This window comes from Bubalus bubalis, chromosome 8 (genome assembly GCF_019923935.1).
Source record: "Bubalus bubalis isolate 160015118507 breed Murrah chromosome 8, NDDB_SH_1, whole genome shotgun sequence".
In the NCBI taxonomy this organism is placed as follows: Eukaryota; Metazoa; Chordata; class Mammalia; order Artiodactyla; family Bovidae; genus Bubalus; species Bubalus bubalis.
In genome coordinates, this window is record NC_059164.1 from 66,357,341 (window position 1) to 66,384,619 (window position 27,279).

Consider the following 27,279-nt stretch of genomic DNA (forward strand, 5'->3'; position numbering starts at 1 on the left):
AGATTCTCAGCTTTAGCTGCATATCAGAATCGCCCAGAGAATCTAAACTCCAGATGCTCAGCTCTTATCCTAAGTAGTTTAATCTGTTTTCTGCGGGTGTGTCCCAGGCATTGGTATCTTTGAAAACTCCCCAGTGGGCAGATAAGAATCCTTGTCCTATAAACTTTGTCTTAAGAAAACCACCTCCTAGCCCCAAAGAGGACTTCCCTGATGGCTCAGTGGGTAAAGAATCTGTCTGTAATGCAGAAGACACAGGAGACTTGGGTTCAATCCCTGGGTTGGTCAGATCCCCTGAAGAGAGAAATGGCAACCCATTCCAGCATTCTCATCTGAAAAATTCAATGGACAGAGGAGCCTGGTGGGCTACAGTCCATGGGGTCACAAAGAGTCAGACGTGACTAAGTACACACACATAGCACCTAAAGAAGAGACACTGACTTTTCCTTGTTTCTTCATTAAATTCTCTTAATCATCCTACATTTAATTTTCCCCATCATTCAAATTTTAGCCAATAATCCGGGAAAAGGACTCAGGGAAAAAGGAACAATGCACAAACCTTTGAACCAAACTGAGTAACCAGAACCGCCAGAGTCTACTCTTAAGAATTTTTACATGGAGGACTTTTTATGCAGAGGTAGAGGTGAGAAAGAATGCCAGTGCCTAAATTAGAACAAAAAAGAGTCTCAGAAAAAGAAGAGGCATTAAAGAAAGTGGGACAGGTGTCCTTAAAAGAAAATGCTTCCCCAAGTATCTGATAACCTTTACTTCCCCATCTGACCTTTCATCTAACCAGGGGTTGAGAACTTTAGAATCATCTGGAGAACCTTAAAAATAGGCTTGAGCTTCACCAGTAGAGGCTTTAATTCAGTTAAGTCAGGAGGGGTTAACATGGGTCTTTTCTAAAAAAGGTCCCAGGGTGATTCTAATTTGAAGCTGGTTTGAGAACCACTGACCTAGCCAAATCAGCTCTTTTTCAGACTGCACGATAAGTTTCACACTGTCAGGAGATTCTGATTTAAAATAACACTCTGGTAAAACCTGGTTTCATGAGCAAATGTAATCCAAGTTCAAATCCATTCATTCTTACAGCATTATATTGCATTCCATTTTATGATGCCGTGTGTGCGAGGAGGAAGATGGATGATGAGAGTCGTTACTGCACCTGTCACTTTTACTAGCTAAGTTATGCTCATCTTCATTTATCCTTTCTCCCGAGAAAAGACTGGTTATGCCACTTTTATATTTCCAAGGGACCACCTGCAGAGCAGTTCTACAGGTTTTCCAGAGTCTGTCATATGAACGTCTTTTCCAGCCCCAGGATGCCTTATACGTGAACAATGCAGGCTCTTTCTTTGGCATACGGATGCAGCATCTAAGCTTCGGGAGGGCAATGGGTGACACCATGCTTGAATCAACTGTCCTTGATAAAATCACAAAGCCTCTCCAACCTCCAGGACCAAGACCTCTTCCATAAGGGCGCAGTGGTGGAGCCCATCCACATAAAGGGATACCTCACAAACTTGCATTAATGTCGATCATGGTTTCTGAACCTGGTGAACCAACATTCTAATAGAATTCGAACAAGGTTAACACACTGCTTGCACAGATTTTATTCTATTCATCACTTGCTGTTGTATTGGTTACTCTCTGCCACATCCCTTGCATCAAATTCAATCCTGTCCTGCTTTTGCCTGTGGTGGGGAAACTGATTAACTGTATCCCTGGCTCCTTTGTCCTCTAGCTTCCAGTGGGGTTTGTCCACTGAGAGATACAGGCAGGAGATCGCAGGGCGGGAGGAGAGAGAAGATGAGGTATTTCTTCCACTGCCCCCTGCCTCTTGAGTGGCGCAGCACCCAAGGCTCACACCCTGGCTTGATTGTAGGGGTCTCTCTATCGCCTTCCTGTGGGAGCTCTGTTTTTATAGGAGCGCCCCCTACAGGAGCCCCTCTCAGCCCCCACCTTCTGTGGCAGCCCCCTCTGGTGGCAGTCTCCTCTCCAGCTCTCATCAGGCTCCAGGAACCCCAGTGCCTTCCTCCAGTCCCTTCCTCCAGTCCCTTCAGCAGCTCCCGCCATTGCCAGTCCTTGAGAAAGATCTCATGTTAATCAACTTCTCTTCAAAACCCCAGTGAATCTGTCTTCTATTTCCTGCTGGGCCCTGACACATATAAGACTGCCTTCTGAATTCATTTTTCACTTTTCATTCATTCACTTGGGAGTCCTGTACATATGACTTGTGCTCCTCAAAGAGCTTAACTTTAAGAGAACATCTAAGGGGCAGGTTATTTTAAAGCATTCTTTTTTCTCTATCCAAGCCTCTGTGACCTCTAGATGTCCCTGAAATACACCAGACCAAGGAGCTGGGTGCCTCAGTGTCCTCTTGTATAAAACAAAGGGGATGCACGAGGCGGTCTCCAGTACCCTCCTCCTCCAGGCTCTAGTTTCTCACAATGCCCCAGCGGCTCAGGGGCAGCAGGAGCCGCGCAGAGAGAACACGGAGGGAGATACACCATCTTGGTGGCCTGAGATGTGCCGGTCCTCACGGTGAGGGCTCAGAGTCCTTCACTCCAGACAAGGCCACTCTCCTAGTTTCACAGCAAGACAAGCAGAAACCAGAGAGCCTTCCTTGCTGCCTAGGAAAGTGGGAGGAATCTGGGAGCTGGCCTGGGGCAGCTTGAGCAAGGAGGGTGGGGTGGGGTGAAAAGGCATGTAAAATTGGGGGGGTGCTGGGAAGAGCCCCAGGGGAGCACCGCTGAGGGGGTCTGTAGGTGGGCAGGAGGCAAGGTCGGGAGGAAGCAATAGTCAGCCCATTTCCAGGCATAGTCACGCCACACTCTGTTTCGTGATTTAGGTCCTACGCTATAATTACCGTCTTCAACCTTCAGTGAAAGGCTGCTAACTACAGCCTCTTTACTAACAAGCCAAAAGAGAAATGAAAGAAAAAAAAAAAAGAAGAAGAAAAAAAAAGAAACAGCTAACCGGATGGGGAAGGGGACCGGTAAGAAGGGATGGGAAAACAGTCTGGATCCAGGGGCAGGGGGTGGGGGTGGGGTAACACGATGAGTATGGAGGATGTTTTACTCAGGCTTTGCTTTAATGTATGTGAATTTAGGACATAATGCATTATTTTCTTAATTAATTTTCTGAATAGGATTTATCACAGTTCAAAATTCAAAGAGTACAAAATAGTAGCAGGAGTCTCCTTTCCACCCTTATATCTTAGATGCCCCCTTCCCACTCCCCACTGGCAGTCCTCATACTAGCTCATCATCCTTTGGGGGGTATTTTATAATTTTCCTAGAAAAAAAATATGTAAAATCTTTTTTCCTGGTTTACGTAAATAAAACCATACTATGCATACTATATCTGTTTTTGCATTTGATAACCCTGAGTAATTAACTTTCAGATTAATCCATATGAGAACATCCTCTTTCTTTTCTGTGATTGCATGATATTCCTGTATATGCTGCTGCTGCTGCTTCAGTCGTGTCCAACTCTGTGTGACCCCATAGACGGCAGCCCACCAGGCTCCCCCGTCCCTGGGATTCTCCAGGCAAGAACACTGGAGTGGGTTGCCATTTCCTTCTCCAATGCATGAAAGTGAAAAGTGAAAGTGAAGTCGCTCAGTCGTGTCCGACTCTTTGCGACCCCGTGGACTGCAGCCTACCAGGCTCCTCCGTCCATGGGATTTTCCAGGCAAGAGTACTGGAGTAGGGTGCCATTGCCGTCTCTGCCCTGTATATGGGTGTACCATAATTCATTCTAAGTAATCCCCAACTGATGGGCATTTAGATCATTTTCTGACATTTGCTGTTATAAAAATTAGGGAAATGATTAACTGGTAAACTATATTCTTTAGTGTGCTTGTATTACACCAAGAGTACAAATGATTTTTCTCCAGTAAAACATAAATACAATTTAACTCAGCAAGTAACTTTACTTAATAAATATGTGTTACTGAAAATATTGGGGTTTCCCTGGTGGCTCAGGTGGTAAAGAATCTGCCTGTAATGAGGGAGACTCAGGTTCGATCCCTGGGTCAGGAAGATGCCCTGGAGAACGGAATGGCTACCCATTCCAGTATTCTTGCCTAGAGAATTACATGGACAGTGGAGCCTGGTGGGTTACAGTCCATGGGGTCAGACATGACTGAGTGACTAACAATTTCACTTTCATTTTTCATTGAAAATATGGTTGTCACATATATTTGATTCAGTCAGGTATCCTTTACAAGGCTTCCCTTGTAGCTCAGCTGGTAAAGAATCTGCCTGCAATGTGGGAGACCTGGGTTGGGAAGATCCCTTGGAGAAGGGAAAGGCTACCCACTCCAGAATTCTGGCCTGGAGAATTCCATGGACTATATAGTCCATGGGGTCGCAAAGAGTCAGACATGACTGAGCAACTTTCACTAATAATAAAATTCTTTACAAGACAATTTACTTATTAGAGCTAGTAATAGCAGTGTATTTTCAAAAACACATGTAAATATTAAGAGATTCTTACCATCAATTGACTCAGGATGGTCAAAAGCAAAGGTCTTTGCTTAAGGCAATAAGAACAGAATGAGGTCCAGCTGCTCCATAGATTTAAGAAGCTTTGAACTTGGAGTTACCAAGTCTGGGTTTGATTCCTTGTCCTGCCATTGTGGCTTTTTCAATAAAATGGGGATAATCATTCCTGTCCTATGTACCTGGCAAAGCTGCTCTGAGGATAAAGTGGAAAATTATTTCACATGCGTGAAATCTGTTTACCAACTGCAAAAGTCTGAACTGATGTTGAATCCTGTTGCTACTCTTACATTGTTTACAGCACAGGTACTGGAGATCAGTAAACAAGCAATCTATGGAATAATTTCTGAAATTAATTTCATAAAAGAAATGATGCCGGGCATGACCATTTTAATTAAATGCACCAAATGGTGGCACTTACATATAGTAATGTTTTAAAAATCAGTTAAAGAATCAGAAGGGAAACAGATCCCTGTCGGCTAACCACCACAGTGTTTTTTTGTTTTTACATTTGCACCCTCTCCTTTCCCTGCCTCGTCTCCAGTTATTAAAATCAAGTTCACTGCTAACCACCTTGACAGGAGGTAAATCTGGAAACCACTCAAATTTGATAGGGTAGGTAATATCTTTTTTGCCAATTAACATTGTTAATATTCTCAGATTTACACATATCTCTGGATTCATTTGGAAATGATCAATAAAATAAGTGGACAGATGAAGTTTAAGTACTCTGGAAAATGAAATGCTGGGCTGTCTGGATTTGAGAAATATTAGGAAGCCTACTCATTTCACTCATTAAAACCCTCAAGACATGCCATTACTGAAGCAGACAGGTGCCCCGGGCATTTCTCAGTCAATCCATTCAAGTTTCTGCCACCTCTTTTTGAGTCACTGCCGCCATGGCAACAGTCCACTGACCTGCCCTTAAGGGAAATAGGATTTCTGGCAAGACTGAGACTTTTAATAATTCTACTTGTCAATAAGGTCAGAAAGAAACAGATGGAGTCATATGAAGTTACTTCACAATCCACTAACAAAATGAGTGACCCCCAGCAAATGACCAGACCCAGTGCTGGGAGTGTCCTCCAGGAAAGTCAACCACTGCACCATTAACGTCCAAGAAATCGGCGCCACCGTTGCCCATCCATCAAACCTTTCACTGAGTCTGGACTTCCTCCTTCAATGCTTTCTTTATCTACCTTTTCCTGAAAAAGGTAAAAGTGTACTGGGCGGCTCACTCAAAGTAATTGTTAATCTGATGATTGATTTTTCTCTAAAATTTAATTTTAATAAATAAATACAAAATGCCCTACAAGAAAGGACATATTTTTTCATGTAAGCTTCCTTATGGGACTACCATCTAGAAATATCAGTTCCTAGTGACCCAACTTTCCTCTTGGGGGATGACAAAAATCTACGAATATCAATTCCAATACCCAGGATCTAAACTCTCATCCCAAATACACCAGAGTCACTTCCTATTCACTTCTTCTCCTGGAAATGTTCTAATGCGTTGTCTGCAGTTGTAACAGATTGCCTTTTGGGTGGCATTTCTCTCCAATTCAGAAATATAAACACCACTTCAGAGATTTATTTTACAATTCATCTTCTGATTTGTCATGGCCGGGAAAGTCGGCTTCTGGATTTTCTATTCTAAATTACTTTCTGAACAGATTTTTGCAAACAGACTAAGGAACGGCTTTTGTTTAGACAGGAACAAACTCCCAGAAAGCTGGGACACAAGTCCTCTCTCTTCTGTTGAAAGGTAAACAATCAGGAACCCTATCATTTCCCAAATCAATTATTTGCCAAAGAATAAACAGGTGCTTTGGAGACTCTGGAGTTATAAAATTAAAATGGCAAATGATTTTTTCATGGGCCAGCTGCTCAACTGACGTGATTCTGAGGCAGGTTCTCCTAGGCTCTAAAGCTCAATTAGCAAATCAATTAGGATCACGCCCTGTCTGCCAGCAGGCCCGCCTGCCATCCTCTGCTCTCCTCCTGCCCTCGGTGCTTTCTGTGCATCCCCGTCGCCAAAGCTGAAGCCCGGTCAGTCAACCTGAGGTTCCTCTGCTTTTTGCTCACACTGGACAACAAGGGGAGGAGGGGGGCTGTTCCGATTTAATTAAGGATTAGCAAACACCAGAAGGAGCCTTGCTCAACCCCGCTCATTTTCTATCTGCCCCAGTCCAGGCTCACCTGAGAAGCTAGGCTCAGCACAGACACAGGGGGGCTGACTGGCATGGCTGGCTGTCACTTTGTTTCAGTGGAAAACAGATAGGACCAGTCAAAGCAGATGGTTCCTGAAGGGACACATCCAAAAAATCTGCTAGCAAACTGCAGCGGCGTCTTTCACATAAACAGCAACTTACTGGAGAGGAAAATCAGACCCTCCTCGCCACATCCGGCCACAGTGCCACCAGCTTGAGCATCACCCATTTGGGAGGGTCTCATCCTCGACGAGGCCCAACAACTCCTCCTCTGGGGCAAAGGACAAGCCTCCCAGAGATAGAGCCAGAGACGGGGGCATTAGCAGTGATGATGACTATATCTTTCCAAGTCTCCTAGAGATATAGCCATCATCACGGCTAATGCCCCTATATCTGTCAATAAAATCTGTTATCTAGGTAAGACCACATTCAAGAGGGATCACTGACCTGTGCATCACACATGGTCATCAAGTCCTAAGAGAAGCAAATACAAATACTATGTATTTGGCCCGCTGGGTAGAACTGGAGATGGAGCCAGGGACACTGCAAATGGCAATTAAAAATACAAGTGACCATTTTCATCATAAAACACTAATTTTTTAAAGGATTTTTTTTCTTTCAAACTTCAAATAAACTCACAGACAATTATTAGTGGAAGTCCTGGCTCTGACTTAGGAGTTCTGGCAAATCATCGGACTTTTTTGACCTCACTGTCCTCATCTGGAAAATGAGGGAGTTGAACTGAAATCAGATTTCCAAGGTCTCTTTTAGCACAAAATTTCGAAGGTTTTTTGGATAGGAGTGTGTTGGTCTCCTGCAACAGTCTGGCAAATCACATATTGAATTAAGCATCCGGGTTTTCAGCATAGATTAGAAACAGAGAGACTGTTTTCGTCCCACGCGTGGCTTACCTTTTCGACGGGTGTGTGCTCTTCATTTGTGACGCTGGCTTTTCTTGATTCGTTTTTAGACCTGCTTAGCCTTCTGGATACTTTTTCTCTGAGTAGAGTGGCATATCCAATGTGTTCATAGATGGGGTTTGTTGTCATTTTGGAGATGTATTCTGAAGCTTTTGTTTCTATGTACAGTGTTATCAAGCCATCTGTGACCAAATCATGAATTGATTCAAACCTCTTCTCGCCCACAAAGTGTTTTCCATCATAGAAGAGCCTGTAGTTTAAGGTCTGATTTCCAAACCTGCCCATGAGGAAGGAGAGATCACAAGAGTTTTAGAAACCAGGTCAGTGGGTGACAGTGTCAGCTAACACTTCTGGTATCTGTACTGAATGCCAGACACTGGGCTAAGGGCCTGACATGATTTCCCCCCATTAGGTTATCATGGAGACCCTTCAAGACACGTGCAATTATTATTCTTGTTTCACAGCTGAGGGAATTGAGACTTGAAGAGATGGGGTACTGCCTGATTCACAAATACGTTAAAAATTTCTTAATGGAAGCCAGCCATGCCCCTCCACGCCCTCCCCTCTACCAGGCAATTATCTCTGCATGGGAAGTTATAACCACTGGCCTTGGGTCCTTTTATTATTATACCTTTGACCATCATCAGTAGAGCACCCATGCCTTCCACCCTAGTTGGTCCAGCAGAAGGGGAACAGGGGAGCTGTGCAGCACAATTTGCTTGAGGATCAGTGACAGCATCACAGAGACTTAATCATTAGGGTTCTCCCATTTAAGTGCTGATTGTCCCCTCGTGGTCTTGGTCCTACAGCTCACAGCCCCTTCTGGGTTCCCCACTGGGACTGTCAGCTCCTGCTGCAGGGGATGCTGGTAAGCTGAGAAAAAACTTTGCATCCCTAGAGCACTTGCTATTCTTGAAGTGCTTCCTCATGATGACATCACTGAAGATATGACATCCCCAAGTGCAGCTGGGAAAGCATCGTTCTACAATCACAACACCGAGATGGTGGGTTGAACACATCTTTGCGGGTTGACCTGGGAAGTGTTTCATTGACACCATTTTTTTCCACAGAGACAGTGCTTCCTAATTCCAAAGAGTTCACAGATGAACTTTTGGAAGACAATCCGATTTTGAAATTGAAAACTTTCCTCAAACCTTGCAGGATTGTCATGAGGATCGAAGGATATAAAATATTTGATGCAGGTTAGGAAAGTGCAGTAAAGGCAATGCCTTTGGGGTGCTATGATTTTTAATACTGTGATTTCATGGTAAAGCGCTTATGAGAGCTCTGTTCTGATGGCTTGCTAGCATGAAGTGTCATGACCGCTAGTGGGAGGTCTATAGGTCAATATGATTCCAGAGAGAACCCAGTGGACCAAATGCATGTTTGTTCAGGCACACACCCACAATGTGAGGTGAAGACTTTTGATAAGGGCTGCACAAGCTGGAATCAAGATTGCTGGGAGAAATATCAATAACCTCAGATATGCAGATGACACCACCCTTACGGCAGAAAGTGAAGAGGAACTAAAAAGCCTCTTGATGAAAGTGGAGAGTGAAAAAGTTGGCTTAAAGCTCAACATTCAGAAAATGAAGATCATGGCATCTGGTCCCATCACTTCATGGGAAATAGATGGGGAAACAGTGGAAACAGTGTCAGACTTTTTTGGGGGGGGCTCCAAAATCACTGCAGATGGTGACTGCAGCCATGAAATTAAAAGACGCTTACTCCTTGGAAAGAAAGTTATGACCAACCTAGATAGCATATTGAAAAGCAGAGACATTACTTTGCCAACAAAGGTCCATCTAGTCAAGGCTACGGTTTTTCCTGTGGTCATGTATGGATGTGAGACTTGGACTGTGAAGAAAGCTGAGTGCCGAAGAATTGATGCTTTTGAACTGTGGTGTTGGAGAAGACTCTTGAGAGTCCCTTGGACTGCAAGGAGGTCCAACCAGTCCATCCTAAAGGAAATCAGTCCTGAATATTCACTGGAAGGACTGATGCTAAAGCTGAAACTCCAATACTTTGGCTACCTCATGCGAAGAGTTGACTCATTGAAAAAGACCTTGATGCTGGGAGGAACTGGGGGCAGGAGGAGAAGGGGACGACAGAGGATGAGATGGCTGGATGGCATCACCGACTCGATGGATGTGAGTTTGAGTGAACTCCGGGAGTTGGTGATGGACAGGGAGGCCTGGCGTGCTGTGATTCATGGGGTCGCAAAGAGTCGGACATGACTGAGTGACTGAACTGCACTGAATCACTTCATGGGAAATAGATGGGGAAACAGTGGAAACAGTGTCAGACTTTATTTTTTGGGGCTCCAAAATCACTGCAGATGGTGACTGCAGCCATGAAATTAAAAGACGCTTACTCCTTGGAAGGAAAGTTATGACCAACCTAGATAGCATATTGAAAAGCAGAGACATTACTTTGCCAACAAAGGTCCATCTAGTCAAGGCTACGGTTTTTCCAGTGGTCACGTATGAATGTAAGACTTGGACTGTGAAGAAAGCTGAGTGCCGAAGAATTGATGCTTTTGAACTGTGGTGTTGGAGAAGACTCTTGAGAGTCCCTTGGACTGCAAGGAGATCCAACCAGTCCATCCTAAAGGAGATCCATCCTGGGTGTTCATTGGAAGGACCGATGCTAAAGCTGAAACGCCAATATTTTAGCCACCTCATGCGAAGAGCTGACTCATTGGAAAAGACCCTGATGCTGGGAGGAACTGGGGGCAGGAGGAAAAGGGGACGACAGAGGATGAGATGGCTGGATGGCATCACCGACTCGATGGACATGAGTTTGAGTGAACTCCGGGAGTTGGTGTTGGACAAGGAGGCCTGGCGTGCTGCGATTCATGGGGTCGCAAAGAGTTAGACACGACTGAGCAACTGAACTGAATTGAATTGAAGTGAGGCAAGCTTTCTAGATGGCTCAGTGGGTAAAGAAGCCTGCTAATGCAGAAAGACGCAGGTTAGATCCCTGAGTCGGGAAGATATCCCCTGGAGGAAGAGATAACAACCCTTTCCAGTATTCTTGTTTGGAAAATGCCACGGACAGAGGAACCTGGCGGGCTACAGTCCATGGGGTTGCAAAGAATCAGACACAACTGAGCACAGAATTTGTGCAGAAAAAGGAGGCAGAGGTATGTCTTAATTCACTGGCTTGATGTTTCAGGCAGAAGCAGCTCTAGAAGCACTAAATTTGCAGATAATTCTCCCAAGAATATTGTGCATGCATAAACAGAGCCTTGGAGTCCATCAACCGATAACATCTGTGACCCAGGACACATGTAAGCCTGTAATATGCTGCTGGGCACTTTGTAAATGACATGAAAATAAAAAAAAATAATTAGAGGGAAATGGGGAACAACTGATTAATGGAGTTTTTATTTGGGATGAAGAAAAAGTTCTGGGAGATGATAGTGGAGATGGCTGCACAACATTGAGAATATACTTAATGCCATGAATTGCACACTTATAGATAATTAAAATGATACATTGCATGTTATGTATGTGCTTGTGCTTAGTCATTCAGTCATGTCCAATTCTTTGCAACTCCATGGACCGTACCCTGCCAGGCTCCTGTGGTCCACCGGGATTCTCCAGGCAAGAATACTGGAGAGGGTTGTCATGCCCTCCTCCTGGGGATCTTCCCAACTCAGGGATGGAACCCAGGTCTCCTGCATTGTGGGTGGATTCTTTACCATCTGAGCCACCAGGGAAGTCCAAGAATACTGGAGTGGGTAGCCTATCCCTTTTCCAGGGGATCTTCCCAACACAGGAATCAAACCAGGTGGATTCTTTATCAGCTGAGCCACCATGAAAGCCCTGGATGTTATGTATATTTTACCACAATTAAAAAAAAGGGGAAAAATAAGTAAATGCTTGCAAAGCAGTTGCAACTGGATAATCGAGTTTACCTTAGTGCTAACGTGTAGCATCCTGGCTGGCGCTGGCTTTCTCGAAGAATGTAGGCACCCTCTACGCCTCCAAGAAGCTCATCTGCCTTCTCTCGGGAGATGATACCATGGAACCTGAGAAGAGACAAGAGCATCTTTGTTCTGAACAGACCATACACCAAGTATGGACCACAAAGAGCTGGTTAAAAAACATGGTGGGACCACCTGGAATTTACGGCTCCTCACCTTAATGAAGAAGGAAGTGACTAATGTATAGTTCCAGATGGGCTTGGACCCACCTCCCAGCATGCACCCAAACAGATAACATGCAAAACAAAAGGAAGAAGGCCAAGTCCACCAGGCTTTCTGCTATTGTCTTTCCTCACAAGCTGAAAATTAAAGTCAGAACCAAAAGCCAGGTTACAACTCCTCTTTTAACCGTGGGGAATAACAAAAGAGCATTTACCAATTTAGCTCCCCGCTCACTATGTATTATTCTGATTGCAAATGAACACATACTGATTATCACCCTGCTTACTTTAGGTGTGGGGTGCTGTTCATTTAAGAGGCTCATTCGCTGGAAAGAATAGCCAGCAGTCATGAACAGTCTTCCACTTCTTTAAATTTTGAGAGCAATCCTTAAGGATGTGTGGTGTAGAATGTACCTATTTTTCTGTTTTAAAAGATAATGTTTATTTTTTCCCTTGCTATTTCCCTTGCTATTCTACACATGCATGTAGAAAATGCAGTAGGATTTCAGGCTTAGCCAGAGACTGCCTCACTCTGGAAGGGATGTCTGAGCCCTAGAGAGTGTATGGTGATGCCAGGGGAGAAGAGAACAGGACAGCAGTTAGGGACAGTCAACCAGTCGGCTCTCTGTCACCCTCAAACAATAACAGGGGCTCAACCCTGTTTTCAGAGATTTGATCATTCTGTGTTACAGAGGAAGGTGGGAGCTGAGTTGCGGGGTTAGGTCGGTACCGAGGGGCCCTGGGCTCTTGGGAGAGGGAACAACATTCTCTTTCTAGGATTACCCAATCTTAGAGAATTTGGAAGAATAAATTAGAGAAAAAAATTTCTGGACAAATAATCCTCTTTTACCTTCCTGGAAGGGAGAGGGAAGGAAGGGAAATAGCTACACAAGTTTTTCCCCAGGAATGCAAAGATTATTTACAGGACACATGTACCAGGATAATTTTTTGGAAAAAAAATATACCTATCACAATGGGTGCATGCTAAGTTGCTTCAGTCGTGTCCAACTCTTTGTGACCCTATGGATTATAGCCTGCCGGGCTCCTCTGTCCATGGGATTCTCCAGGCAAGAATACTGGAATGGGTTGCCATGCCCTCTTCCAGGGGATCTTCCCAACTCAGGGATCAAACCCGAGTATCCTGTGCCTCCTGCATTGCAGGCAGATTCTTTACCACTGAGCCACCAGGGAAGTTCATGTATCACAATTTTTATGTCCTAATTCCCTTCTATTCTGTACAGCTAGATCTTACAAGCTGAAGCTTTAGTCTTAGGGGAGCGAGGTCCCAATGTTCTGGCTTTGAGTTCTCAAATCAACTCTCAAAAGTCTAGGGCAGTGATAGCTTGGGAAAAAGAGGGGCTGTGGCTTCTCAAATTTTGGTTTTAAATCTTGAAAGCCCACACATGGAGGTCTTGGAGCAGTGCATTTCTGGGGTGAGGATAAACGTACTGTGTGATGTAAGAGTAATCCTCCTGCCCAAAACTGCCCAAAAGGAGAACAGTGTCCCCAGTTATTTGGGAGGGAAATTGGGAGAAATCTGGCCAGAGCCCAGGCTCAGTGGGTCTGAGTTGGGAGGTGGAGAAGCCTCCTTTGACGACGAGCTTGGGCGCGTTTAGGGTGGTATGCCCATAGACTGGAGACCTGGTTTGTAGCAAGAGGTGGGGCTGGAGAAGACTGGACAGATGGTCTGAACAGGGACCTGAGGGCAGTCTGCAGTTACTAGGCCAGTGAGAGAGAGACAGAGAGACAGAAAGAGAGACAGACAGACAGACCTGGGGAGGGTAGAAGAGCAGAGGGCACTGGAAAGTTTCCCACATCAGAGTCAGAAAGGGCAGAAGCTGGTGCCACAAGACAAAGGCTTGGGATGTCCAGGATACAACCGGACGGGCAGGGGGGTTGGGGGGATGACCATGGCAGGAAGAGACACACACAGAGGAGGGCAGAGAAACCGGACACCCCAGGCCCAGACCACTCTCTGGGCGGATAAGGGCGAAAACCACGAGAGGAGGAGCATCCTCAACAGGCGGCTAACCAGGAAGCAGCTTCGTTTAAACTCCCTTGTTTCAGGGATGGCCAGCAGCAGATGCCAAGTGTCAAAAACTAAGATAAATTCAATTGTTTGAAAGAAGTAACAATTTTGTGCACCTGAAGACTCAGCGTGCAGCTCAGCATCCCCTTTAGGGATAGATTTAAAAGAGATATATATATATATATATATATATATATATGTATATATATATATATATAATGATCCCAACTTTTCAAAAAGAAAGCCTGCACAAAGACTGGGAAGAAAGAGATGAAGGGAAAAAAGTTAACAATACTTCTCTCTAATGGTGGGTTATGGTATTTTCCACATTGTCAATTCCTATACGGGCTTCCCTGATAGCGCAGTTGGTAAAGAGTCCGCCTGCTATGCAGGAGACCCTAGGTCAATTCCTGGGTCAGGAAGATCCACTGAAGAAGGGATAGGCTACTCACTCCAGTATTCTTGGGCTTCCCTTGTAGCTCAGCTGGTAAAGAATCTGCCCGCAATGCGGGAGACTTGGGTTCGATCCCTGTGCTTTAATTTTCCCCAGTAAATTAGGTATCGTTTAACTTTTTAAAAACTGAAGTAATACCTATCCACAGTGGGAAAATTAAAAGGCACAAAAGAAATAAAAATATAAACAGTAGAAAAATACAAATTCCCTTTTCACTAATGATACCCATTGTCCACACTTTATTGTGATTCTTTCTAAGAAAAAAATATGTACAAATGTTTCCTGACTAGAGCATATCTTATATTTTGAATGGAATTTAATGGTGTGGGGAGGGAGGAGGGAGGGGGGTTCAGGATGGGGAGCGTATGTATACCTGTGGCAGATTCATTTTGATGTTTAGCAAAACTAATACAGTGTTTCAGGTTTAAAAATAAAATAAAATTAAAAAAAAAAAAAAAGAAAGAAAGGGAAACACAGAATCTGAAGTTTTTAAGCTAACTTCCCTCTAACAGCAAATGTTCTTTTTTGTGGTTTCTTTGGTCTCCTCTCACTATACAGTTTATGTGGATGGGGGTTTGAGGATGAGAACTAGGAGGTTATTCAATAAAAGTTTTATGCAAAAAAGGAAAAGACAATGAATAGAGTTCCTTTTGGAATTCATGTACAAAAGTGTTCTATTTTAGAAGTATATATTAGGTTTTCATTTTCTTTTTTAATTCTTTATTTTTGGTGTTGTTCTAGAGTAAAATCCAAAACAGTATACTAAAGAAAAAAAAGTCATCTTATATCCAGGTTGACTGTTAGGGATGTGGGGTGGAAGAGAGGAGGCCAATGGTCCAGGCAGGTACTCCAGAACCCGTAGCTGAATTTTCAAGGCCCAGTAGGAAGGTTCAGAAATGCAGCCATGGCAATTAGGAAGTAGCTGCTGAACTGGGACAAATAATAGCATCATTAATCACAAGAGTGAAGCTCTGATGGGTCAGGGAATAGAGGAAGGAGGTTTTAGTTTGGTCGGTGGACTTGAAAGAGACTTTGCCTCTGAATGCCTCCAGGTTGGACGTGGGAAGAAGAGTGAACTATGTAACTACCCTGACTCTGTGCTGGGCAGTTCTGCCTGCTGTGAGCTGTGCACAAGGCCACAGCCCCAGCCTGCTAGTTGTTTTTATGGTAATGCATATTTGCTTTGCAGTAGGTTTCTCAGAAAGTAAAACAAGAGATGAAATTAAGAGGAAAATGGGGGAAATCATAATTATGGTATTAAGGTAATTTGGCTAATAGATCCACATCAAGAGAAATCATCATTTTGGTTTTATGAGACTGCAAGGAAATGGGATGACTTTCCTGAGTGCTGCACTTACTGAGGTGCGGGAAAGCCAGGAACTCGGCCTCAGTTTACAGTCTTTGACTCGAGCTGTTTATATGGTATTGAGGTAGAAAGTGAGATGAAAGATTAAGAGAGCCACAACTATGGAAAATGCTGCCTTATGTTTCAAATACTTCCAGGCACTCAGTGGCTGCTTTTGTGAAAAGAACTGAATGTAGCAGGAGATAGTGATCCTCCCACATTTGTGAAAGGCAAACACCTGAATATTATAAGAAAAATTCAATACAAAAGGATCTGATTGCATTTATCCTTATTATTAAACTCTTGCACAATGGATATTTGATGAAGACTATATATTGGAAAATTTTTAATATTTAATATTTAAATGACATATGAAAATGACTTCTTATTATGTTATTAAAACAATGAATAGCAGAATACATACTCTCTTCCATAATATTTTGGTCTGTTTTCCACCTATATTAAAAAAGAAAAAAAGCATTAATAATGCATTTGAATTCAAATCAGATAGATAAAACTACTATTCAAATAAACAGAGCTAGAGTCCTGGAAATAATTTTATTACAGTTTTTATTCCCCAAATCAGAGACCTAAGACATTCTGGAGTTAACCAACACACTCAACTTTCTTGAGTAAAAATGATCTAGAATTGCCATATTTCTCTAATAATTAGGCTCATTCCCACCCAAACTCAAACATCCAATAAAAAAATGTTCAAAGGAAATAAAATGAGGCTTATTTTAATATTAAGGAATTGATAACAGTATTACAAGGCTTCATCCTGAAGGAGAGAATAAGTACTTCTAGCATGAATAAAACATAAATATTTATTTCAATCTTCCTCTAATTGTTTCATTATTTGGTTATAATAAAAATGGGGTGTACACCAGGATTAAAAAATAAGCTTAATTTGGTCTCTTTACAGATAAAACCTACATCCTAACATTTTTTCAACAAATGGCTAATGGGCTAAAATTCATTTGACATCAGAGGTATAAACTTTGGAGGATAGGATTTATGAGTTGACTGAAAAGCATAAATATTCCAGAAAAGATTTTTCAATCATATCTTGAGCCTTGGGGTAATCACACTGGATTTCTACCACATATATGTGATAATCTACTTTTGTATGAACTTTGTTTTCTTAGGTTAAAGGTGTTGGAGTTGGTGAGAAATTAATATGAATTCCCATATTCTGCTTTTATTCTTCTAGGCTGATTCCAGGGACACTGAGGATATGTAGAGCTACAAGAAGTTATAGATTTTCATTGATGCTTATAAACAGCAAGTTCATGTTTATTTGCTAAAGTAGAATATGAGCTGGGCAGCTATTTCATTTACAGTCATTTCTGTGTATAGTCAAACGGGCAGTTTTCTCAGCAGGACAGAGTGGTGGTATCTGAAGGCAGTTTCCTAGCTTACCTCTACCCTTCAAATGATGCAGGGGACCTGATGCGGAGAGCTGGCTCATTTGAAAAGACCTTGATGCTGGGAAAGATTGAAGGCAGGAGGAGAAGGGGACAACAAGAGGATGAGATGATTGGATGGCATCACCGACTCAATGGACATGAGTTTGGGTAAACTCTGGGAGTTGGTGATGGACAGGGGGGCCTGGCATGCTGCAGTTCATGAGGTCACAAGGAGTCAGAAATGACTGAGCGACTGAACTAAACTGAAATGGGCAGTAGGGAGCTATGCACTAGAGGAAGTTTCAAAAGGGGGAGCCAGGGGACCATCTTGACAAGCCTGCCTTGGGCAAGCCTAGCTGGCATAAAACTAATCATCTAGACATGTCTAAATATGTGTTCACTCTTCTGTGCATTTTACACTTGAAAAGCACTGAACCAAGAGAGGGCATTCATCACTCTTAATCTTTAAGGTTTGAAGCCTGCTAGGTGTCACTTACAAAGGATGATCTAAATAATAGCATTAATTGAAGCACAAAGTATGTAAAAAGGCACCTTGTTATCTGATGTGTACCATGACTCCACATACTAGGAAGCTTTTGAATGTGAGTTGCACATTTTGTCATTTACATCATTCTATTAGCTTTCTCTGGAGAAGGCGATGGCACCCCACTCCAGTATTCTTGCCTGGAAAATTCCATGGACGGAGGAGCCTGGTGGGCTGCAGTCCATGGGGTCGCTAAGAGTCCGGCACGACTGAGCGACTTCCCTTTCACTTTTCACTTTCATGCATTGGAGAAGGAAATGGCAACCCACTCCAGTGTTCTTGCCTGGAGAATCCCAGGGACGGCGGAGCCTGGTGGGCTGCGGTCTCTGGGGTTGCACAGAGTTGGACACGACTGAAGCGACTTAGCAACAACATTAGCTTTCTCAGTTCTTACCTACTCTTAGGACATATGTTTACAAAACTAGGTATAGCTCCCAACCTCATTCCCTTCCTCCATCCTCTTATCTTTCCAAAAGGGAAGAGTAATTAACCTAACTTCCCAGATGGATAGCATGGCAGATAGAGCTTACTACTAACTCCTGGCATGCAGGTAAGTTAATTTAATTGCCTCTTAAGACAACAAATTGCTTTCAGTTCATCTATCACTCAAAAATACACAGCACACTTATGCTCAGAGCTCTGTGCTCAGCCTGGTCATTGTTCATGAAGTAATGACCTCAGAGATATGAGAGGAAATATATAAAGAGCTCAGGGGGGTTCTGTACTTGCAGTAGAAGGTAACTTTTGAAAAATCCAACATAGGCCCCTAAATAGGGAAGTCAATATCTAGGGTGCCTTGAGAAACACCAGATAAGATCCTGCCTGAAGGACCCTTTGACCCAACTGAAGAACAAATCTGCATATGAAAACTGCAAGAAAGTAAAACAAGAGCACTGAATCGTGTGGGAGAGACTCCACGTGGAATACCATCATGGAACAGGCACCCAATATTGCACAAAATGTGTACTAAAATACTATTCTTCATTTGTCTGAAATTCAAATTTATCTAGATACCCTGTTTTCATTTCTTTTTTTTTCCTTCTAAATCTGGCAAAGCCACACATGGCGGAGAGGAAAGGTGGAAGTAAGAGAGAGTGAAGACAGAGAATGTGGACAGACATCCAATCACGGCTCCCACTGTCCCGGCTGTTTTGATAGTGATCTGATTCAATCTCTCTTCCTGGTGTTGTCTCTGTAGCTCATAAAGAAAATATAGCTGTCCTCGTTAGTGTTAAAGAGAGAAATAATGACTGGGATAAAAAGCTGTAACAATCACCTCTTCCTTTTCCTAAACTTTTTGCTCACAGGAATCTAAACATAGTCTTTCTCTCCGCCTCTCACTGAACTTTTGAGCAGTCAAGAGATAAATTTAAGTTAAATGATGCCAGAGAAATCATAGAATATCCACATTTTTTAAGATGGATCATTTTGGATCCTCAGACCCTGACAAAACACAGTCAGCTGACATCAGGGCTCTGAGGGACAAGGGATCTGACTACAGTAACGTCCTCCTTGTGACCGAGTACTGCCTTAAAGGGGCCTCACTCTGCCCCAGGCACTGCTTCATATTAAACACTGATGGGATCATGATGTACCTGTGAAACACAGATTTGTTTTATTAAAGAAGCCATAGCATTGAATTTCAATTTCTGGTGTATGAGATTCTCTTCAGTGAACGAGACAAAGGACAATTGATAAATAATAAGTAAAGCAGCTCTGAAATTCCTCCGTTTTCATTGAGAATTATGTCGTTAAAATTAGGCAAACTTGAGAAAAATGGAGGGCTAATTTAGGTAGTCACATGAATTCAGGAAGGGACAAAAACACTACGTATCCCAACATGAAGGGAAGTCGCCTGCCAGGACAACGGCTAAAGCTGGACAGCCCATCACACTGGTGAAGCTGGTCACTGTGAGTGTGACTGGCTCTGGGGTTTAGTGATCCAGTTTCAGAAGTGAAAGAAGTCCAACCTTCTTAGGAAAAAAGTAATAATTTGTGGGCATTTTGCTCCATCTTCCAATGCTGGATCCTTTCATGATCCACCTGGTTCTGAAAGGAGCACCACTCTTTGCAAAAGGAGGATACTAAGCCAACCAGTGAGCAAACACACTCCTGAAATGGGTACTCCCCAAGACACAAGTGACTTTGGTTATGTGGCGTGACTGTGCAAAATGGTGGCTGATTTTTTTCTTTTTAAATAAGTATAACTGAACATCATTCTCTAAATAAGGACCATCTACAGGAGACTCTCCTTCATGGATCACAGCCTTATCCTGGCGAAAGTGCTTGTGTAACTCAAGAAACTATGAGTTATGCTGTACAGGGCCACACAAGATGGATGGGTCATGATGAAGAGTTCTGACAAAACATGGTCCACTGGAGGAAGAAATGGCAAAACCCTCCAGTATTCTTTCCAGGAGAACCCCATGAATAGTATGAAAGCAAAAAGATATGACACTGGAAGATGAGCCCCCCAGGTTGGAAGGTGTCCAATATGCTACTGGGGAATAGCAGAGGATAATTACAAATAGCTCCAGAAAGAATGAAGAGGCTGGACCAATGCAGAAAGTTGTGAATATGTCTGGTGGTGAAAGTAAAGTCTGATGCTGTAAAGAACAATATTGCATAGGAACCTGGAATGTTAAGTCCATGAATTAAGGTAAATTGGATGTAGACAGGCAGGAGATGGAAAAATTGAATATCGACATCTTAGGAGAAGGCCATGGCACCCCACTCCAGTACTCATGCCTGGAAAATCCTATGGATGGAGGAGCCTGGTAGGCTGCAGTCCATGGGGTCGCTAAGAGTCCGACAGGACTGAGCGACTTCATTTTCACTTTTCACTTTCATGCACTGGAGATGGAAATGGCAACCTACTCCAGTGTTCTTGCCTGGAGAATCCCAGGGACGGGTGAGCCTGGTGGGCTGCCATCTATGTGGTCACACAGAGTCGGACACGACTGAAGTGACTTAGCAGTAGCAGTAGCAGGAATCACTGAACTAAAATCGATGTGAAGTGAAAGTCGCTCAGTCGTCTCTGACTCTTTGCGACCCCACGGACTATACCATCAATGGAATTCTCCAGGCCAGAATACTGGAGTGGGTAGTCTTTCCCTTTTCCAGGGGATCTTCCCAACCCAGGGATCAAACCCAGGTCTCCTACATTGCAGGTGGATTCTTTACCAACTGAGTTATTAGGGAAGCCCAAAATCCATGCAAATGAGCAAATTTAATTCAGATGACCATTATATCTACTACTGTGGGCAAGAATCCCTTAGAAGAAATGGAGTAGCACTTATAGTCAACAAAAGAGTCTGAAATGCAGTACTTGAGTGCAATCTGTAAAATGACAGAATGATCTCGGTTCATTTCCAAGGTAAATCATTCAACATCACAATAAACCAAGTCTATGCCCCAACCACTGATGCTGAAGAAGCTGAAGTTGACTGGTTCTATGAAGACCTACAACCTCTTCTAGAACTCACACTAAAAAAGATATCATTTTTATCATAGGGGACTGCAACACAAAAGTAGGCAGTTAAGAGATACTTGGAGTAATAGGCAAGTTTGGCCTTGGAGAACAAAATGAAGCAAGGCAAAGGCTAACAGAGTTTTGTCAAGAGAATGCACTGGTCATAGCAAACACCCTGTTCCAACAACACAAGAGACGACTCTACACATGGACATCACCAGATAGTCAATACCGAAATCAGATTGATTATGTTCTTTGCAGCCAAAGATGGAGAAGCGCTATACAATCAGTAAAAAACAAGCTGGAGCTGACTATGGCTCAGATCATGAGGTCCTTATTGCAAAATTCAGGCTTAAATTAAAGAAAGTATGGAGAACCACTAGATCATTCAGGTATGACCTAAATCAAATCCCTTATGATTATACAGTGGAAATGACAAACAGACTCAAGGGATTATATCTGGTAGACAGAGTGCCTGAAGAACTATGGATGAAGTTTGTAACACTGTGCAGGAAGCAGTGACCAAAACCATCCCGAAGGAAAAAATAATGCAAGAAGTCAAAGTGGTTATCTGAGGAGGCTTTACAAATAGCTGTGAAAGAAGAGAAGCAAAAGGCAAGGGAGAAAGGGAATGATATACCCAACTGAAGGCAGAGTTTCAGAGAGATAAGTTTCAGAGAGATAAGAAGGCCTTCTTTTTTTAAATTTATTTATTTTAATTGGAAGATAATTACTTTACAATATTGTGATGGTTTTGCCATACATCAATATGAATTGGCCATAGGCATACATTTGTCCCCTCCATCCTGTACCCCCTTCCACCTCCCTCCCTTTCTTAAATGAACAATGCAAAGAGATAGAGGAAAACAACAGAAAGGGAAAGACCAGAGATCTCTTCAAGAAAATTAGAGATATCAAGGGAACATTTCTGACAAGGATGAGTGAGAAAAAGGACAGAATGGCAAGGACCTAACAGAAGCAGAAGATATTAAGATGAGGTGGCAAGAATGCACAGAAGAACTATACAAAAAAGGTCTTAATGACCTGGATAACCATGATGGTGTGGCCACTCACCTAGAGCCAGATATCCTGGAGTGTGAGGTCAACTGGGGCTTAGGAAGCATTACTATGAACAAAGCTAATGGAGGTTACAGAATTCCAGCTGAGCTTTTTCAATCCTAAATTATTTCATAATTTCATGATGCTGTTAAAGTGCTGCACTCAATATGTCAGCAAATTTGGAAAACTTAGCAGTGGTTACAAGACTGGAAAAGGTCAGTTTTTATTCCAATCTCAGAGGGCAATGCCAAAAAATGTTCCAACTACTGTACAATTGTGTTCAGTTCACATGCTAGCAAGGGTATGCTCAAAATCCTTCAAGCTAGCCTTCAGTAGCATATGAACTGAGAAATTCCAGATGTACAAGCTGGGTTCAGAAAAGGCAGAGCAACCGGAAATCAAATTGCCAACATTTGTTAGATCATAGAGAAAGTAAAGGAGTTCCAAAAAAACGTATACTTTTACTTCATTGCCTAGATTAAAGCCTTTGACTCTGTTAGTTCAGTTCAGTTCAGTCGCTCAGTCGTGTCCAACTCTTTGCGACCCCATGAATCGCAGCACACCAGGCCTCCCTGTCCATCACCTACTCCTGGAGTTCACTCAGACTCATGTCCATCGAGTCAGTGATGCCATCCAGCCATCTCATCCTCTGTCATCCCCTTCTCCTCCTGCTTCAATCCCTCGCAGCATCAGAGTCTTTTCCAGTGAGTCAGCTCTTCGCATGAGGTGGCCCAAGTATTGGAGTTTCAGCATCATTCCTTCCAAAGAAATCCCAGGGCTGATCTCCTTCAGAATGGACTGGTTGGATCTCCTTGCAGTCCAAGGGACTCTCAAGAGTCTTCTCCAACACCACAGTTGAAAAGCATCAATTCTTCAGCGCTCAGCTTTCCTCACAGTCCAACTCTCACATCCATACATGACCACTGGAAAAACCATAGCCTTGACTAGACAGAACTTTGTTGGCAAAGTAATGTCTCTGCTTTTCAATATGCTATCTAGGTTGGTCATAACTTTTCTTCCAAGGAGTAAGAGTCTTTTAATTTCATGGCTGCAGTCACCATCTGCAGTGATTTTGGAGCCCCCAAAAATAAAGTCTGACACTGTTTCCACTGTTTCCCCATCTATTTCCCATGAAGTGATGGGACTAGATGCCATGATCTTCATTTTCTGAATGTTGAGTTTTAAGCCAACTTTTTCAATCTGTGAAAAAGTCAACGTTTTTGACTCTGTGGATCACAGCAAACTTAAAAATTCTTAAAGAGATGGGGGAACCAGACCACCTTCCCTGTCTCCTGAGAAACCTGTATAAGAAGCAACAGTTAGAACTGGGCATGGACCAATGGACTGGTTCACAGCTGGAAAAGGACTATGACAAGGCTATATATTGTTACCCTGCTTATTTAACTTCTATGCAGAGTACATTATGTGAAATACCAGTCTGGGTGAATCATAAGCTGGAATCAAGAGTGCTGGGAGAAATATCAACAACTTCAGATATGTATGATACCACTCTAACAGCAGAAAGTGAAAAGGAGCTAAAGAGCATCTTGATGAGAGTGAAAGAGGAGATGTAAAAGCTAGCTTGAAACTCACCATTCTAAAAACTAAGATCATGGCATCCGATCCCATCTTCATGGCAAATAGAAAGGGGAAAAGTAGAAACAGTGACAGATTTTATTTTCTTGGGCTCCAAAATCACTGTGGCTGGTGACTGTAGCCATGAAATTAAAAGACACTTGCTCCTTGGAAGGAAAGCTATGACAAACCTAGACAGTGTATTAAAAAGCAGAGACATCTCCTTGCTGACAAAAATCTGTCTAGTCAAAGCTATGGTTTTTCCAGTAGTCATCTACGGATGTGAGAGTAGGACCATAATGATGGCTGAACGCCAAAGAATTGATGCTTCGGATGCCAAAGAATTGGCGCTGGAGAAGACTCTTGAGAGTCCCTTGGACAGCAAGGAGATCCAAGAAGAGCTGACAATTCTAAAGGAAATCAACCCTGAATATTCATTGGAAGGACTGATGCTGAAGCTGAAGCTCCAATACTTTGGCCACCTGATGTAAAGAGCCAACTCATTGGAAAAGATCTGATGCTGGGAAGATTGAGGGCAGAAGGAGAAGGGGATGCAGAAGATGAATGGTTGCATAACATCACCGATTCAATGGACATGAATTTGAGCAAATTCCAGGTGACAGTGGAGGAGAGAGGAGTCTGGTGTGCTGAAGTCCATGGGTCGTAAAGAGCTGGATGTGACTTACTGACTGAACAACAGCTGGATAATAGTCCCCCTAGGAGGGCAGTATTTGCCACTGACATCACTGTTGATCAGAACACATTTGGAATTCCTTTTCTGGAACTGGCCTTAAGAATTGTTACCCTTTCTCTTGAATATCCTAACAGCTTCATCTCTCCAAGTGTGGTCTGGTCATTCAAAACAGAAATTTTAGGATGCATGTTAAAGGTTGCAGATTCCTGATCCCTTTTTAAGAAGAACTGAATCAGAAATACTGAAGGTGGGGCTTTGATGTGCTATTTAATGAAGTCCCTCTGGATGATATTTAAGCATATACTGAAGTTTCAGAATCACTGGTAAATAGAAACATACGTTTGTTTTTTGAGAATGGATTTGAGAGTAGATGTTGTTATAACAAACAGGCAAAAGTTATTCAGAGCTAAATTTAGTATTTACTAAATTACCCTATTTAGGGTGAGTGACCCAACTAGGAGATCCATATGAGACAAAAATGAAGCATGGTTTTCTAGTAATAAGATGTGCACTATGACTTGTTCTAAAGGTACTTTAGAAAAGCATTCCCAGGGCACTCTGAGCAATGCGAAGCTGGGGGAATAAAAGCACAGCTTCCCAAGATGACTGATTGGAAAGGGACAACACTCATGTAATATATGGTAAACTATTTCATAACTGTGTATCATAGCTCATACATAATTCGTGCCAGCACTGTGACTACTGAAGATGGTTTTGGTTCTGTCCAGCCCGGTCCACAGGATCCATGCATATGCTCCTCTATGTGTGAAGCCAGGGCAAGTGTCATAGGTTCTCACCTCATGGCCTCATCAGCCCATGACCATCACAGGCTCCAATCAAAGCAAATCATTTACAGTTCTATAAATGCACCCCTAACACATCCATCATTTTTTGGTATGTTCTTCCTTTAAGATCCTGAACTTTATTTAATAAAATAAAGGTGGATCACAAGATGCTTGGAAGGGCAGGCTCTAGACTCAGACTGCCTGGCTTTAAGGCCATATCAGTGTGTTCATAAGCAGGTTACTAACTTCTCTGTACCTCAGTTTCCTCATCTTTAAAATGGAGATGGTAACAAAAGTATCTGCTTCATTAAGTTGTTTTCATAATTAAATGAGTAAATACACGCATCATGCTTGCAACAGTGCCTGGAGTACCTAGATATACAATGGGTATTAGCTATTATTGGTATCCAGAAAGAGCCTCCTGTGTACCAAAGAAAGAGGCAGGCCCATTATTTTCCATGCTCTTAAAGCTCCTTCTACCTATCTCTGCTGAAAAACTTGACATCCTACCATATTTTAAATCTTAACTTGCTTGTTTCTTCTCTAACTATTCTGTGAGTTTTTTTAAGCAGCTATTTTTGTCTTCGTCACCATTGTATTCCTAGAATTCCACCCGATGTCTGGCACAGAGTGAATGCAGGCACCTCTTGTTATCTGAACCTAATCCATTTCTAAAAATGTGTTGGTCACTAGAGTTTCAAATAACAAGAGTCTATATCCTACTGTTTTAAATGGAAAAAATAATAATTCATTTGTAAAACATCCAAAAATATCAATGTCCCAGACATTACTAAAATGCTTTAAATATATAACAATTTAAGAATTTCTGCATAATATGAAATATTTAAACACTAATTATAAAATTGTTTAACACTTCTTAACGTAATGACTAGGTACGTTTGTGTGCAGTCCATGGTTGAATGGAACAGGAATTTTACTATCCTTCTATACTGAGCATATTCTATCATAAACAATGAGATACTACTGCAGATTTGAAAGATACTATCTAAATTAGACCTGAGTTGGTAGTGCCCCAAGCTACCTGGCCTAAACAAGTACTGAGGAACTAAACCTTCAGGGGAGAAGTGGGGAGAGTTATGAATATAATGTTCAGTATGTGTAATCAAGGGGGCTTCCCCCGTGGCTCAGTGGTAAAGAATCTGCCTACAGATGCCGCAGGAGACATGGGTTCGATCCTTGGGTAGGGAAGATTCCCTGGAGGAACACATGGCAACCAACTCCAGGATTCTTATCTGGAGAACCTCCATGGACAGAGAAGCCTGGTGGGCTACAGTCCATGGGGTTGCCAGGGGTTGGACATGACTGAAGCGACTTAGCATGCATGTTTAAACAGGAGGCCAATCAGGAGGGCTCTGAGGTCTGAAGGAGCCCCTCTTCCATCATCTAGCTTCCCTGCTGCTCAAAGTATGACCTGCGGAGCAGCAGCATTGGCATCACCTTGGAGCCCGTGAGAAATGCAGAATGTGCATTTTGAAGGGGAGTCATGTACACGTGGAAGTTTAAGAAGCTGTCCCACATAGGAGAACTTGTGATAGCAGCTTTTTAACTGGGAGACTGATTTTGGCCAAAAGCTTTTGTGAGTCATTATAGCAAATATTCGGAGAGTGATTGTTCTGAGAGCAAAGGGTGCCTGTACTCATTAAATGTTTGCAGAATGAGACAGAGATTATGAACACAGAGCCCTGCTGTCAATTCAATTGCTGTGTGACCCTGAGTGGGTTATTAAACTTCTTTGCATCTCATTTCTCTCGATTTTCAATAAAACTAGAGTTATAAAAATATACTATTTTAATAAGGCTGTTCCAAAGGTTAGATGAAATAATACATATGAAAAACAATGGGACTTGGAACATTATGGTAACAGGCTAACCCTCATTGAACGGCTACTCTTTGCCAGGATTGTTTGGAGTTCAGACACGACTGAATGAATGAATAACAACTCTTTGCCAGGAGCTGTCCTTAGGGTTTCATGTATTTTCTCATTTAAGCCTCCAAACAACCCTGTGAGGGAAGTGAGCACACTTATTTTTCAGAGAGTCCCTAAACAACTAGCTTGAGGTCACAGATCTAGTAAGTGGCTTAGGACTCAGCACACACACCTTTAA

The 27,279-nt window shown here is 42.7% G+C and overlaps 1 protein-coding gene across 2 annotated transcripts in view; it reads right to left on the reverse strand.

Moving 5' to 3' along the window:
- CHN2 (chimerin 2) overlaps nt 1-27,279 on the reverse strand; it is a 344,785-nt gene that overhangs the window by 122,347 nt on the left and 195,159 nt on the right. For both annotated transcript variants that reach the window (XM_006055669.4, XM_044946700.2), the window contains exons 4-6: nt 16,040-16,071; nt 11,558-11,671; nt 7,627-7,912 (exon numbers count right to left, since the gene is read on the reverse strand). In XM_006055669.4, the coding sequence (XP_006055731.1) occupies nt 7,627-7,912; nt 11,558-11,671; nt 16,040-16,071 (432 nt within the window). The remainder of the gene's footprint in view (nt 1-7,626; nt 7,913-11,557; nt 11,672-16,039; nt 16,072-27,279) is intronic.